The 17199-nt window shown below is 32.3% G+C and overlaps 1 protein-coding gene across 1 annotated transcript; it reads right to left on the reverse strand.

Moving 5' to 3' along the window:
• Positions 1 to 1917: 1917 nt before the first annotated feature.
• LOC148612812 (potassium voltage-gated channel protein Shaw-like) lies at positions 1918 to 8387 on the reverse strand. Its single transcript, XM_088594564.1, has 2 exons — positions 7531 to 8387; positions 1918 to 3661 (listed from the first exon to the last, which is right to left on the reverse strand). The coding sequence occupies exons 1-2, from the start codon at positions 8092 to 8094 to the stop codon at positions 2732 to 2734; spliced, it is 1494 nt and encodes a 497-aa protein (XP_088450690.1). The 5' UTR covers positions 8095 to 8387; the 3' UTR covers positions 1918 to 2731.
• Between the last annotated feature and the right edge of the window lie 8812 nt (positions 8388 to 17199).

Raw genomic sequence — 17199 nt, forward strand, 5'->3', positions numbered from 1 at the left:
TTTTATATTTATTTTATTGAAACTTGAATACACAACTTTTTTTAAAGATAAATATTCTTACCCGAATTTCCATCCTCCATCTTGGTATGACCGTAACGGCCGCTACAGTCTTCCACTTTACCCCAATGATCATAGCATGATATTATAGAACTGGCATGTGCAAATTTCATAGTTGAGCTTAATGTGATTTAAAATGTCAGTCTGTAAGAAACGGGCGGTGGGTGAAACACGGTATGGAAATGCATCATTTTGAAAGTGTAGAGCATGACTATTTGCACTATCAAAATCAAAGGAAAAAAGATAAGATTTTTAGTAAATTGGGTTATATTTATTTGAAATGCACTAAATATTAAGTAGTACTCCAGCTAAGAATCATGCAAAATGTGATACATGGTTGGAAAGCTTACATATTTTTTTTTGATGTATTGTTTAAAATGCCTTAGTAAACAAAAATTAACATTTGGTTTTTCATATAACCCGTGCTCATAGGAGATAAAAATTGTATAGAATGCACTGCAGAATTCGAAAGTAAGGGAGATAACTTGGTAAATGACACTCAAATACAATACAATTTATTGGATTTTCAATTTTGATTAACTCCTAAGAGCAGGCGGATTTGTATGAATAATTACACATTTCATAGTATGGACCCATAAAACAACTTAATTACAAAAAATTAAAATATGTAGCCTTTTTTGGAGTGCATCACATTTTCCAGATTTTGCATGATTCTTACAAAGACAACTACTTAGAATTTCAAAGGCAGATAAGTCTGTCGAAAATCTAATTTTTCTGATATTCTGTTGAAAATTTCTGAACAAATTTAGTTATGCATAGATAAAATAGCAGTCTTTTCAAATTCAGAAATCATCCCTGTTTAAATTTTTTTGTCACATCGTTGGGTTTATGACATGCATGCTTCTGATTTTTTCCCTTTTTTTGCCTGATTCTTACAAAGACTTTCACTTAAAAGATCATCCCAGTAAAGTTTTAAAAGTCAGGAAGAGAGTAGGACACAGTAGAATGCAAGGCGCATGTTGAAAAGATGTAATGTTTTCAAGAAATGTGTCATTGGACCATATAAACTTTTTTTGAATATTTCCTCACATAGTGCATATATTGATCTTATAAGCATTTTCTTGACATGAAAACCCTTTTTTCCTGGTTTCTGGGAGTGTGAATTTCTTGTGCGCTCTATTTATATTCCTATTTAACTGCAGTTTATTAGTTACATCTGACTGGGTTTTATGTAAATGTTTATATCTTAAAACCTATTTAACTTATGTACCAGTGCAATCAATGGTAACTCAGCTTGATTGGAATCCGAAAACTATGTTTTAATACATACATTTCCTTCGCCATAGTAAGTAGTTTTTCTTTCTATGTTCCATGCAAGACGTCACGCATGTGTTATAATGTCACAATTACTTTCGCTGTTATAAAGAATCAGAAAAAGCATTTCTTTGAAAGTAAAGTAATTTCTATAGAATACTTTGACTTCTATGAAATGTTATTGATGTGGGTTTGTTTCAATGGCTGTAATAACCAGCAATCTACAATTGAAAAAAGGAAATTGAGGTATTTTGGGATTAAATGAATTGTTTTAAATAAAAATACGTAAAACATTGCACTTCCACAACACTTAATTACTTCTAAATTGTTTTGAAAACACACCGTACAATTTTTTAAAGAATACGAGAGAAAAATTTTAACAAAAGCTGGCAAACATTATTTTTTAATTATACTTTTTCAAAAGATCTTGGCAAGTTCATTTTCCCGATGACATGACGTCAAATTTAAATGAAAGTGAAAAAAGAAACAGAAAAAACGAGATGAGGAAATACCAAACAAATATCAAAAAATAAACTTATACTGAATAAAGCGGTTAAGATTTGGAGAAAGCGAAACAAACAAAGAGTCTGAAAGTACATTTTAGTGAAAAAAATTCAATAAATTGACATGTGTACAACATGATTAGGGCTCACAATCACCGACAAGTAGTACACCTCAGTTCAAAATGATACTTTATACGAGTTTTCGTGATTGTTTATTGAAGTGTTTGCTTTCGTTTCTTGGTGTTTTCTTCTTGCTGAAACATCAATCTCTATAGATACACCTATGTGAATGAACAAGACAACACAGACAAGACGATTCTGTAGTTATCTCGGTCTCGGTCATTATTTTTTCAGTGTCATGAAAAATGCATATTACAAGGAAAATGAGAGCGAATAAATCAGCGAGTATCGAGATGCAATCAAGAAATAAATAGTAGTTTCATTGGCCGGTAAAAGAGTTTACCGTAGCACATTTTCAATGAAACGCGCTTCAAGTCCAAAATGTGTTACCGGTGAATACTTCGACAAGTGCATCTATTACGTTACTATTTGTATTTTCTGTGTATATGCTTTCTGATTCTGGATTCTGTAGGTAATACATGTCTCGTTTCCTTCGTAATAATTCATTGTATCTTCATTATCGCTTTTTGATTTTTTAAAGAGTTTCAATGGACGTAAATTTGCTGTTTATGTTTCAATTTCAATTTACAACATAAGTGGTTATTTTCACGATAATTAATATTTTGCTATGTCACTGTAGACGTCGAGACGCGAAAATAAAACGCGCGAATTATCAACCCCAAAATTTTAGAGTTTACAAAAAGCCCTGACACGGTATTTTTTTTCAACAACATACATTCTATGTAATGAACTACAAAATATAATGTTGATAAAATTCAGTACTGTTGATATGGGAAAACTGTTGTTAAAACAGATGAATCTTTGCCATTGTGCATTTTTTCAAACGGCACTATTTTACTGCCTGACGTCGCTCTTTTATTTTTCTTGTTTAGCTTTTTGTACTCTTCAAGGTCTGCATTCGTAGTGTATAAGTGGCTAAATTTCCCTGCAATTACTGCAATAGGCATTGCAAACAATAGCAGCCCCGACATAGCACAGACTGATCCTACAAGACGACCCCACACTGATTTTGGGACAATATCCCCGTATCCAAGAGTGGTCATAGTAACGACGGTCCACCATAGACCGATTATCATGTCAGGAAATGTTGTCGGTTCTCTCATTTCAGCAAAATATATAATGTTTGAATAAAAGAGTACAACAATTGAAAATGTGATCAAAAGCAGACCAAGTTCCTTTCCGCTTGCTCGGACAGACAAAATAAGTATTCTCAAACTGCTGTATTGCTTAGTGATCCTGAAGAACCGAAGAAGTCTGAAAACCGAAAGACTGTAGCAGGTACTATATATGATCATCAGGTACAAATTGACCAAAACCTCCTCTCGATAGTTCGAAATTCCGTATCGAACCCACATGGCCAGAAGTAAGATGATATCAACGACATTTAAAAACTGTTTGAAAAACCTCAACTTGCTAGGAGAAAATACAAATCGCAAGATCAGATCAAAAGAAAAGAATACATTGATGAACAAATCCAAGTTTTCCAGCCACTGTGGCATCATCGTCGTGACAAACATGACTTCTTTGGGGTTATTTTTGTCTATCCAAATATTCAGACCTTTAAGCTTTGCTCCATAAAGAAGAGTGTTGATATCTATCCATGCTTCTCTCATTCCTGGATACGTCACCATCATAGGTACTATACATGATAGTAGAACGAATGCAAGATACACAAAACTAAAGATCTGAAAAAAAATAAATGTACTGAAAGTCAAATTATGATGAAATTACACACGATAATAGGACGAATGCAAAATACACAACACTAGTAAAGATTTGAAAGCAAAATAAATGTTTATTTATCGAAGTACTGAAAGTCAGACTATGATGAATTTAGCACGATAATAGATCGAATGCAAGATACACAACTAACGATCTGATAAAAAAAATAAATGAACTGAAAGGCAGATTATGATGGATTTATGCGCGATAATAGGACAAATGCAATGTAGTACACGAAAATAAAAATCTGAAAAAAATGTTTTTGCATCGAAGTACTGAAAACCAGATTATGATGAATGTATGGACGATAATATAATGAAAACAAGTTTTTTTGGAATTATTATAATGTTTTTATCAATGCGGAAAATTCGATTAATTTGATTAACAAAATTTCATTTCATGGAAACCATTTCAATTAAAGTACATTGTTTGTTTGTTTCCTTTTTTCTTGCGTTACTTACATTTAAGGTAAGAAAGCGTGGAAAAAAAATTGTGGACTTTGTAGATGCGGTCTATAAAAACGTTGATAATCTCGGTCACGCCCGCAAGTCCAATTTTGTCTACATTAGTCAAACAATGAAAAGCTTATGCTGAAAATATGAAATATTACTTTTTCAAATTAATATTTTGAAAAAATTTAATAGTTTATTTTAAAGTGTTATCACTATCATTGCAGAAACTATGTTTAGTTTTGTTAGTAATTTTTATGATTTTGATCGTTAACATACTTTCTATCTTAAGACCTCATACTATCTTTTATTATTTCACATAAATTCACATTGTTTATTAACGAATTAAGCACTAATTAAGTATACACATGAAATTTATGTGCATTTTTCACACGAAAATCATGTAAAGTGCATTTCATGTGGAATAAACGGTAAGAACAAAATTACCGAGTTGATAAGCACAAAATATAAGCTACAGTCAAAAGGAAAATTAAGTTAGGGTAGGTTTATATAACAAATTGAAAAATCAAGATAATAACCGGAAAAGTTGGAAGCAATCTCATTGTCCTAACTTGGACATCGAAATGGAAATCACTTTAATTTCATGTTTGTTTCATGTAAACTCTTTTTGCTTGAATAGTTGGAACATTCTTTTTATCCATATGTAAATAAGCCGCACAAAAATATGTGTGTAGCAATAATACAACAAATAAGAATATAATTATATTACACAAAAAATGTGGGGTATATGTTTTTGACCCATCCGTACGTCTGTCATTTTTCATGGGATAGTGTCCCTTGCATTGCACCAAAATGTTTTGACCTATTCCAAAAAGCCAAAAAGATTTTCTGAGAAACAGGTTAAAGGGAAACACTATCTAAAAGGGGGTTAGGTTATTGAGTATTTTTTTGTAAGAATCAGGCAAAACGGGAAAAATTAGCAACATGCATGTGAAAACCCACCTTGACAATATAATTTCTCTACTTTGAAAAAAAACCGTTATTTTATCTCTGATTCACTGGATTTGTTAAGAAATTTTCAATAGAATGTCTGATGGTGGAAAAAGTCAAACTTAATTTTCAAAAAGCGACTGGATTTTGTAGTCCAGTGATTGGCCTTGTTCTTTATCCTCATTGTTAATTGTTTTATTATTTTTTTTTTTGGTTTTTGTTTTTGTTTTTTTAATGGATTTTATGAATAGTTTCACTCTGTTTATTATGGGCCCTTTACGGCTAATCTAATTAATATTAGACCTATCAATTGTCCCATTTAGTCATGACACTGAATGGAACAATTGATAGGTCTGATTTTAATCAAATTGTTTTACCGCTTGCTTTATGGTATGGATTTAGCCCGTGCAGGAGTTTTAGTGTTCGTTCCTTAACTTTTGGTTGATGACAGCTTCATTGGCAATAATGCCTCATCTTCTATTTTTATACTTGACAATTATTTGTCTTGTGAATGGTTAGTATTTATAAAAGCTCGAATAGGATTCACACTCGCAGAAATCGGTGAGGTGGAGTCACTTTTGCGGCATGGGGATGTAATAAAGCATTTTTTATTAAGGGATATCGCCTGAATATTATTGTATTCTGATGATAATCTTAAACTGAGGGTTTCAAGAACATTTTCAGATTTCACATTGAATTAATGCTACTACGGGAGTTTCAAGTGTGGTTGTTTTGGGCATCGTCTGCTGGTACGACAACATATTTGTCATGTATAGTAGACAATGTTTTTGCTACATCGGGGTCTTTGAAAACTGATGAAGCATTGACACTCAATTACCTACATTTAACCTTCATACGTTCCAAAATTTAAAAAACCTCAGAGTCTTTACCCACTCGGACAAAGAATCTATGTCTTCTTGTTCTCGTTTTATTCATTTTCTTGCGTAGTTCCCACGGCATTCATAAGAACTTTAAAATTATAATTCCAATTTATTGAGCGTGTTACACGGTACTTGGAACCTTTAGAAAGGACTTTACGGCGAAACTCGTTTTTTGATTTTATTTAAATCTCTCGTAATGACGTAACCGGGAGTACCATATTTGAATGGAGATTTTTTTCAAGAACAGTCAGATGGTTTAGCTTTGAAGCCCTCAATCTCGAGGTTCTGCAATAATCTCTATAAATATTGAAAATTTTGGCTTCAATAGATGAAGTATGTGAACATGAATTAATCGGTATTGATTGGTCTTTGAAATACGATGAACTTTGTTCGTGACGTTTTTGTGATGGAGGATGTTAGCCAAATTAATTGCATCTATACCTTTGTTGGCAAACGGTAGTGGGAGAAATGGCTGTTATTCGTCATCTAAGTGACATTTTTTCACAAACTGGTTGACAGAGACTTTGGAAACAGTATCCCAAATGATGGCCAAAAGTTTGTATAATGATAAAGTAAGTTCAAAAACGGGAGTATCAAGACTTGTTTTGTAAGGGGAGTGTATTAGAGAGGTATAGAATAGAGTTAAGTTCGAATATCCTTTAATTTCTATGTAAAAATTATGGCCTATATGAAAGGCAGACCATTGTATTTTTTTTTTAAATAAAGACATATACATATAAGACAATAGTGTTTTAATTATCTCTAATTTCAAGTTTATTTTGGTAGATTAGATGTAAGTAATCCTTGAAACTGGGATTTTAAAGAACTAGCATCTTTTCTTCTCCGCAATGTTGTGATCATTTTGTTTAACAAAATAAAACTAAGTATGTATAAAATAGGGAATCGAACATCAAGAGAGAGTAATCAAGGGAACCAAGGTTATAGCGGTAATCAAAAGAATGTAATCCAGGGACAAAGACCACACATGGAAAACAGACATACACAACAAAGAATATAGAGTAACTAACATAATACAAAGTAACAAAAGCAAATGAGCAACTCGGACTCCACTAAAAACCTAAAAACTGGGAGCATGGACCAGGTGCACCGGTAGGGTCAGACACATGAGACACATGGTTTAAGCCACATTTATTGTACTTAGTTGTTTTGTTTGTTATCCAGTAACGTATGGAAGTAAGGGAAAAACAGAAAGAAAATTAAAATATTTGAAATCATGCGACATTGCACTTGTAAAATTTAGTTGCTTTATTCATGTTGTTTGTTTCTTATTGTTCCCACATTTTAACCGATATAAATTGCTAAGTACATTTGTTTTAATCCTTCAATATTTTCGAAAAAGTTTATAATAATCTCAAAAAGAAATTTCTCTTAATTTTAGTCAAAAAATAAAAAAAAATAAATCCCGTTTTAACTTAGAAAATATAATGACTCTTTAGTGTCTAAAGAATTAAGTGAAAATCTGAATGAAAAATGAACTAACAAAGAACAAAACTATTTTATTCTGATGTTGTAAATGTATAGAAATCTTACCCGCGCTGCACTCGACGACGTCGGATCTTCCAAAAACAACCACAACCGTTCCCTAAATCGGCTATAGGGGGATTTTGACTGTGACATATTTTCTTTGCTACAGTAACTATCATTTGTAATATAGTCAACTACTTTTTTGTCGTTGTCATACTTGATAAAAGTTGAGAAACAACATTCTGCGATATCTTTTTCTGGTATTCCCCAGAATAAGAATTCTTGCTTCCATATCCATCCACAGACTTGTGTAGGAAGATGAATTTCACCGTTTCTATAATAATCAAGTATAGTGTTGAAGTTATCTGGGTTCCGATCAAAAAAGAAGTATTTCTTTTCGTGGTTATAGTACTTTGATGAAGTTGAAAGTGATCCGAGCAATGTCTCAGGATGTTTTCTTAGAGTTCCCCAAGTCGTGAGGAACTGGGTTCCACCTACATTTATACTGATTACTTCTTCATTGTTTGTTTGTTTCGTTTCGTTCATGGTTTCAATTGTTCGTGAAATAATTTGATTCGTCCGATTAGTGTTGGTTTTGATTTTTTTATTTATTTTCACTTTTCTAAACATGGTGAACTTATTCTTGTCTTTATCATAGAAATCGCGACCTCTCTTTGCTTATATAATTCCCGGAGTCTCTTCATTGTGTCACAGTCCTGTCTTTTATAACACAGAATAACGATTTTTTACACTTCAAGAATCACCCAATTTCACAGATTTTTTTTTCTTGAAATACAAAGATTGTCTTACATATGACAATGTACTAATGATTTTTACTAGAAGCATACTATTAAGATGCTTTATGTCAGTAGATATAAATTAATAATTAATGTCCTCGTGATATTTCACGTTCTGAATATATAACCTCCTTTCCTTTTTTGAATATTAGAATGAAAGCAACATGATGAAACATTTGTTTAATCGATAAAATGTGCCTCACCTTCAGAACATTTCAATGCTTTTAGAAAATGCCTTTATATAATTAAGTAGCAGTCCGCCTAAGAATCATGCAATTTTCACTGAAAGTGATTTATTGATATCAGATATTTTATTCAAATTGACTTTAAATCAGTTGGATATATAAGAAAAACAATGAATAAAATGAAAAAATGAAAAATGTTTTCACCGTTACCATAGCAACAACCACTCTTTAGCAACCACTAATTTAGGGCCTAATAATCACAAAAAAATCACAATTTGAATGTATTTTTTAATATCTAATGGTGGAAATTTACCAAACTAAATAATTATATCAATGAAGTGCTTTGTACTTTATTGTAAATTGTTTCTCCTAAGACATACTTCATTAATATAATTATGTAGTTTGACAAATTTCCACCATTAAATATAAAATAATGCATTCAAATTGTGATGTTTTTGTGTTTTAAGGCCCAAAATTAGAGGTTGCTAAGGAATGCTATGGTTACGGTGAAAACATTTTTCATTTTTTTATATTAATTCTTGTTTTTCCATTAAATCATACATATTGCAACTCAATTTGGTTCAAATGTCTGACATCGATAAATCACCCACTGCATGATTCTTAGGTGGACTGCTACTTAAAAACATTTATTAATGGTAATAAATATTTCAACCAACACTGGTGTTGTCAGGAGAGAATAATTGCATGATTAGGTCTCCTGTAAATGTCCAACGTAAAATGATGTTGAATTTTAAGCACTTGGTGAATTAAATAACACCTGTTTCGATTTGAAAGCTTTACAAATGAATATTTTTGTATAAAAAATGGGATGCTTTCGTTTAAATAAACATTTAAGTACACATGTTATGCATGTATAAAAACATAGGCGATATAATTATTCTACATCAACTGGCCAGTGTTTGCTATTATCATGTATAGCTGTATTGACAATGAAATACATAATTCAAGCAACTCTAAGTGGATAGTCGATGATCCTTTAACAAATATTCTATTAAAGTCAGGTTGAGGATGTTTTTTCACAATTTAATCGTTAAATGTAAAATGGTTTCATTAGTTTGTTGCTATTTAAATTTAAATAAACATAAAGATACTTATTGTTTCTTTGTATGATGGTAACCGACATTTTTTCAAGTAAATACAATTAGAAATAGAACGAAACATTAAATTGTTGAATTAAATATTCTAATGACTATTCAATATAATGATCAGGCAAGTTTCATGATTTTCTTTTGATTTATTAAAGTCATCTGGTCATAAAAATCATAATCAAACATTATTTGAGAACTTCTTATGTACATTTAATTTTAATAGGTATTTTTGTAAAGTGTGATACGTCTAGATAAATTTTGTCTAATTTTCTATACTTCGATAGAATGTCATGAAACTTAAAAAAAAACACATCTCACTTATTGTTATATCTTTTCTTCAAAATGAAATGTGAAGCTGCGTCTGCATACTTTACTACACTGATCTTTTAGTTCTTTCTTTTGAATGTAGTCATTCTAGTATTCTAACACTCCATATTGTAAAAACATCTATTATTCTTTCCGTATTAGAATGATTAGAATAATCGGATATACATTTTGTACATAGAACATTTCTTTCAAAAAATACATTGGTGCTAATATCGTCGTGTCAGGTATACTGAATATTCCAAACTAAAATCTGTACCGCACGCCGTTTCTATATGGCCTTAAGGGAAGCCAGTCCGCGGGATGATAAAGGTTGTAGGTGTTTTGTATGTGATACAGATTTTGACATGTCATGTCCACTATATTATATAAGTTCACTATATTTCAATACAAAAGTACCAATCATATTAATATCGTGCTTTTCAATATGCTTTACATGTGTTTCAAGGAGTAACCTCTCATCAGCAGTGTTCGAATTAAACACGAAGGAAGATCTAAGTCTAAATCCGTCGATGAATTGTAAACAAGACTTGTATTCAAAACCAAAGCTATCGAAATCCGTAGCCAAATCCTGCACCAGTGGATTCTGCCTTGTGCAATACATGGAATGAAGCCTTTATATTTTGTGGACTTTATATTAAGATTTGTTAAACATACTGCAAATTTCGATAAATGATATATGAGAACAGACAAGTCTGACTACTGGGTGATATATGAGAACACTCGTGATCAGACAAGCCTGACTACTGGGTTTTGTGAATGCCCTCAGTGATTGTTAAAGGTAAAAGTACCAATCATATCAATTTTGCATTTTGATATCCATTTATTCTGGATAGGGACACTATATAAGGTATGTGATATAGGTCTAGGGGAGTGAAATAGAGTATGCGATATAGGTCTAAGCATGTGATATAGTGCATGCGATAATAGGTGAACAATATAGGGTTTAAAATTATTTACATATAATGTAAATAAAAGCAAATATGTGTATTTTAGCCTAATTATGTGATATAACTAAAGATGATACATTTGACAGGTACATATTAAACTACATCATGTCTTGGCCATACCTTTATTCGATACATCGCATAAAACGATATGACGCAAAATCATCTTTCCTTAATAACTATTATTTGGATCTATAAACATAGCTTTGTATGTATTATACTGTACAGAATTGGAAATTACTTAAACTAGGCAATATATATACAAGTCTAAATTACATCAAAACTCTGGGATCGATGCGAGGCTGCTAATTGGTCGCTCCCTTAGCGGGATTCGAACCTCTTCTCTGCTCTGACGTCTATAGCAACACTGCTTGGACTCTAGAACAGTCGGCCAACTAGGCTATATGAAAATATAGCTTTCATTAACCGATTTGTACTTCCTCGTAAATAAACCTAGAGCATGAACATTGGCACATGATATATGACTGGATAGTGTTTTCGATAGGACAACCTCTGATGGTATCGAGTAAGACAGTAGAGGATATATAGTCCTCGTCTGCAACGAATTATATAATGTTACAAAATTACAAAAGTGATAAAATCTACGCAGTATATTCAAAAGGGAAAAAATAAAGGAAAGTCCGTATAACAAATGGCAATATCTTGGTAAATACGAAATGGCAAATTAAATTTGAAAATGGAACCGCGTAATATACATTAAAATTTACTCAATCTTTGTTGTTTTAACATGAGACCGCTGTGAACTGATTCGTTTAAGTATCACGAGTCTTTAAGTCTGCACATGCTGAGAGAGTTGTAACGACATGTGTAGCCGATGATATATGACTGATCATGGGATATATGCATATGAAATATTTATCAACATACCATTGTTTAATTTTATGAGATCAAGTGAATTTCAGTTCCTATATTCTCTTTGCAAAGTTTTTGTAGTTTTATACAGCAGAAATTAATTATTCAAAATTCCATTTGATGGTTTATTTGAATTTCGAAGCAGTTTCACAAAAACAACTAATCAAATTTGCATTTTCCTGTATACTTTGTACGTATTTACGAAATTATATTCCAGGATTGAAAGGTGGAAATCGATCATTGCTTTTTTGTATCAATTTATTTTTCAAGATTAAACTTTCAGCTCCAATATGAAGTTTAATATCAAGATATCCATCAAACCAAGCTTTTAATTAGCCAGTAGTTGCTAGTAAGTATTTGTTATGATATATCAAATCACAAACTACAAAGAAATATAGGGTAATGGCTGACGCGAGTTTACCTATTGATATTGCTATTCAATGTTTCAGTTTGAAAGTCCAATGTATTAAAAATTGTGTGTGTCTACTTTATTTTTTGTTCTACTTGCTTACGCTTTAAAAGCACGTTTTAGTGTAAGATATTTGCATTTACTTCATGCATTGCCTATATATCTGACGTTTTGTTATTATTCATTAGCAAACAACGAATGTGTATAACTATTTTCTCATAAAAACTCGAATCGTTTGTATGTTAGTGTATAATCTAGGTCAAATCTTATTAGCTAATAAAATTGCGCTTGGGGGGGAAACCCCTATTCGACTAGACGATCATTTGAATTTCATTTGCATAAGATATTTTCCAATGCGTGTAAGTCCAGTGTTGATTGTTATAGAGTTGATATTGTTAATGTATATGATGAATATGTCGAAGAGACAACAACTCCGCCGGGATGAAAAATGTCAGATCAAGGCAAGTCATGGGTCTTCAATGAACGACGAGGAAACCCTCACACCACAGGGCAGATTGCAGCTGCCCCAAACACAACATTAAACACAGGAACAGCGAAATAGTTGTCTTAATGACTCCAGCAACATCAAAGAAAACTGAAAGTCAAAAATTAAACAAGACATACAGAGGCCAGAAATTTCTTACTTGTGATAGGCCCAAAAATGCGTCGGGTTAATGTGTTTTGGTGTGGTCACAACCCTCTGGCCACCGTGGGGCAAATATAAGTTAACTGACACACCTTAAAAATCAGTTAAAAATGTCTGAGTTCTTTGTTTAAAGAGAATGAATAATAAACATCGATGATAAATATAGCTCAGTTGTGAAGGCGTTATTTCAAATCATGAATATCATTTCGGTATTCTGTTTAGCTAATTACTTTTTTTTTACTAATGTTTAGTTTCCTTTTTCCGGTGGCCTCAAAGAGACCGAATTTTCATCAAGCTTTCGCCATATGAATAAAGCACCCCCGCACTCCGTTCCAAAAACATGCTTAGCCTAGAATGACGTAATGTCACATCTTGAGACGCTATTAAATATATCTTTCTCAGTACCTTTTGTTGTAAGTTGTCAAAAGGCTGATTTGATAAACTGGTTACTCTTAAGTTTATATCTTGTACACGTGATATATTACTAGAAAACATTTTTTCCTCTTCAATATAATCTTTTACCTCTTTGCACTATTGGGATGAATAATTGAACCCGAATGGATTTGTTTAAATACGTTTTCACAAATGATTATATTTAATATAAACATTTTTTATCAAAACAGATGTTTTGAAAAATTTTTTTTTCACCACCAGGACTTTTTTCTGTTTTAACATATTATACCAAGTGCCAATTATATCACTGAATGGCTGTCTACAAGTATTAGTTTGATGTTTAGTTATAAAACAATTTTATTATTACATGACCGGCAGTAATTAATGCATCAAATTTTAAATTATTGATATAGCAAAAACAACGTCTGTTATGATGTGCTGTCAGAAAGCAATACAAGTTCTGCTCATGCGATACACATTTATTTATTAAGTTGTAACTCGAAAAAATACATCTAAATGCATTTCCTTTCCAAAATCTTCAAATTGAACCCAAGCGAGTGCATTTCTTTGTGTAGATTGGAAATCTCCTGATTTCTGTCAACCCAAAATTGTTATCTAAGAACAACGATGTGAGGTACCTTAATTCTACATTTTCAGTACCATTGACGAATATATACTTTTAACTATAAAAGGCTGCAAAACCGCAAGAGAATATTCAATTATCAATTTTAATGATCTTTTGAAAAATCATGTCTACAAATGTTTAAATGTTAAAACAACAAGTATTTACCTACTTAATTTGGTGCACATTTATATTAAAAACCCATTTGTATTAACAGTGCATAATTTCTACACCGACCACATAGTCGCCATCAATAGTGCTTATGAATATGACCTTTTGATTACAGTTGGATAGATAAATTGCAATGATTGAACCACTGAATGATATGATTATCCACAATTATTTAGTACTCTAATCATATGTATATATGTATATTAAAATTTCAAGGTATTTAATGTATAAAATGTTTAAAAGAGTTATCAAGGGAACCAAGGTTATAGCGGTAATCAAAAGAATACAATCCAGAGACCAAGACCAGACATGGAAAACAGATACATACACAAAAAAGAACACAAAGCAACTAAAATCACATACACAAAGCAATAAAAGGAAACAAGCAACTCGGACTCCACCACTTCTCCAAAAACTGGACCGGGTGCACTGGAAGGGCAAGCGTCCTCTTTTTTTCTGGAAAAGTTTGATATTTGCCCAACTTAACGCACATGCTCTCACGTTTCTATGAAAAGGGTATTTACTCGACAAACGTTACCGCTATATACATATTTTATTGTTTCGTATCAAGACAAAACTATAGGCTCTAAAAAAAAAGGCCGATTCGCTATATATATATTATATTTTTTGGGTTTTTGATTTGTTCTTCATGGATAAAAAATCATAACAATCATACCTAAGAAACAAACATTACAACTTTCATTGAATTATGTCCAGTTATTTCCCAGAAGAAGATTTTGGAAAATAATAACATTTCAACTAGCCACAAAATGTTTAAAAGAAAAGGACAACTCCTATATGAGATGAGATGACATATTTTCACGAAAATTTAACCACAAATATTCAAGATCTCTCAATTCCACACTGCAGCAGACGTTCGTTTCCTCTCTTACTAACCGCTGCAGACAGGCCTTACGAAATTTTCGGGCGTAATTCAAATCATACGTCCTTAGACAATCGGATAACTTCGAAAGATCTTTTGGAGACAATCAGTTCAAGACTATTATCTGAATATAATAGCATTAAGACCTATGATTTTTCAACACTGTATACTTCTATTCCCTATACTCAGTTAAAATCCCGACTTAAAATCGTTATACATCGTTGTTTTTCCAAAAAAGATGGTACACCTATGTACAAATATATAGTTCTTGGTAGAGATTCCTCATACTTTGTAAGAAATAATTCCAAATTATCTTCCAAATATACAGAGGAAGATGTTTACAAAATGCTGGAATTTTTAATCGACAACATATTTGTCCAGTGGGGTGGACGTGTTTTTCAACAAACGGTCGGCATTCCAATGGGAACAAATTGTGCTCCTTTCCTTACTTGATCTGATCAGAAAGAAAGAATATCGCTTGGCTAGATCCTTCAATCTCAGTTTCCGCTATATAAATGACGTATTATCTTTAAACAATCCTAGTTTCGAGGATTTGATACATCGCATCTACCCACTGTGAAGTCAACCTCATATCTTGACCTACACTTAGAAATCGAGGGTAAAGGAAAACTATTGACCAAACTTTACGACAAACGTGATGACTTTTCTTCAGAATTGTCAACTTTCCTTTCATCTGTGGCAACATCCCTTCGGCATCTGCGTATAATGTTTTCATATCACAACTCATACGTTATGCCAGAGCTTGCCGAAACTACGCAGACTTTTTGTATCGTGCTAAAACTCTAACAAATAGGCAAAAGGGTTATGTTGCTACAAGATTGAAGTCATCACTACAGAAGTTTTTTGGTCGTCATTATGAACTCGTGGATCGGTATGGTGTATCCATCTGCACCACGAAACTGATTTATTCAACGGGTCACAGTTTTCCTTTCCTCATTTGTCTACCCCGGACTTGACTTCTTATGAGCAACTCGGCGGGTGTTTCTAGAAAAGCAGAGGACGCTTACCCTACCGGTGCACCTGGTCCATGCTCCCAGTTTTTAGTGGAGGCCGAGTTGCTCATTTGCTTTTGTAACTTGGTATGTATGATTTTAGTTACTTTATGTTCTTTGTTGTGTATGTCTGTTTTCCATGTCTGGTCTTTGTCCCTGGATTACATTCTTTTGATTACCGCTATAAACTTGGTTCCCTTGATTACTCTTTCGCGTAAAATTACTCAATTTTTCCCGACTTTGCAAGATTCTTGCATTTTCTAAGAGGGCTGGCTGCAGCGTCTAGTCAGAGTGAATTTCGAACGTCAGCCGCTGTTCGGAGCTTGCAAGATCTCATTATGCTAAACACTTTCAATCCGTGTCAAAATTTGGCTAAATCTAACGGTTTTTGGAGATAAATTGTGAAAAGGCCTGTATGATCCCATGCTCTATTTCAATAATGGCGGCCATGTTTGTCGACGGATCAAATTCCCCACATCAGTTCTAGGCAAAATACCTGACGAAACACTCATACCAAGCTTTGTTCTAATTGGTTCATTTGTATCAGAGGAGAAGATTTTTTAAAGTAATAATATTAAAAATAGCATAAAAATGTCCAAAAAGGGCATTAACCTCAAACATTGGTTAACAGGCCGAAACCATGCTCTTTGTACATAACGTACAGACCATATTCCAAATACCGGTAAAATATACCGAAGCAATAACACTTCTGAGACATTAGAATCTAAGTGCATATTTTGAACATGGTCAAAACATGATACGGAAACAGAGTGTACACATAATGTAGACGGCAAAATGTAATCATACATAAAAACTGAAAATAAGAAAAGATAGGAAAAAATACAAACAAAAACTAATTAAAAGCACTTACGTACTAGAAGAAAATCGGAAGTGACGTCAGGGGAAACTTGTCGGATTATCATCTGACATACAAATATATATCACATTTGACCCAAGCTATTTGGAAGATAGTTATGCACATGTTACTGTATTTTAAAAGATTATTTTAACATAGCCCCCTCTACAGTAATTGTTCTTTTCTTATAGTTTTGCTGAATGCACTATACTTTGTTTGTGTGTGTGTGTATGTTTTTCAATATTATTCTCGGTTTGTTATTTAGTTGTTTTTGTTTTGTTTTGTTTTTCTGGTTTGTTTGTTCGTGTTTTTTTTTTCCGTTTTGTTTTGTTTTTTTTTTTTGGTTTTGTTTTTGGTTTTTTTTTTTGTGCATATTTCACATTTTTTATGTAAAATCACACATATGATTACACCTTGTATTCATTTTTTTGACAAACAATCTTTTAAAAATCGGTAGAAATTTCTTTATTGATAAGGAATAACTCTGTTTTTTTTCATTATTTTTTA

Source organism: Perna viridis, chromosome 7 (genome assembly GCF_037379345.1).
Source record: "Perna viridis isolate PV_CMFRI_1.1 ecotype Kerala chromosome 7, ASM3737934v1, whole genome shotgun sequence".
Taxonomy (NCBI): Eukaryota; Metazoa; Mollusca; class Bivalvia; order Mytilida; family Mytilidae; genus Perna; species Perna viridis.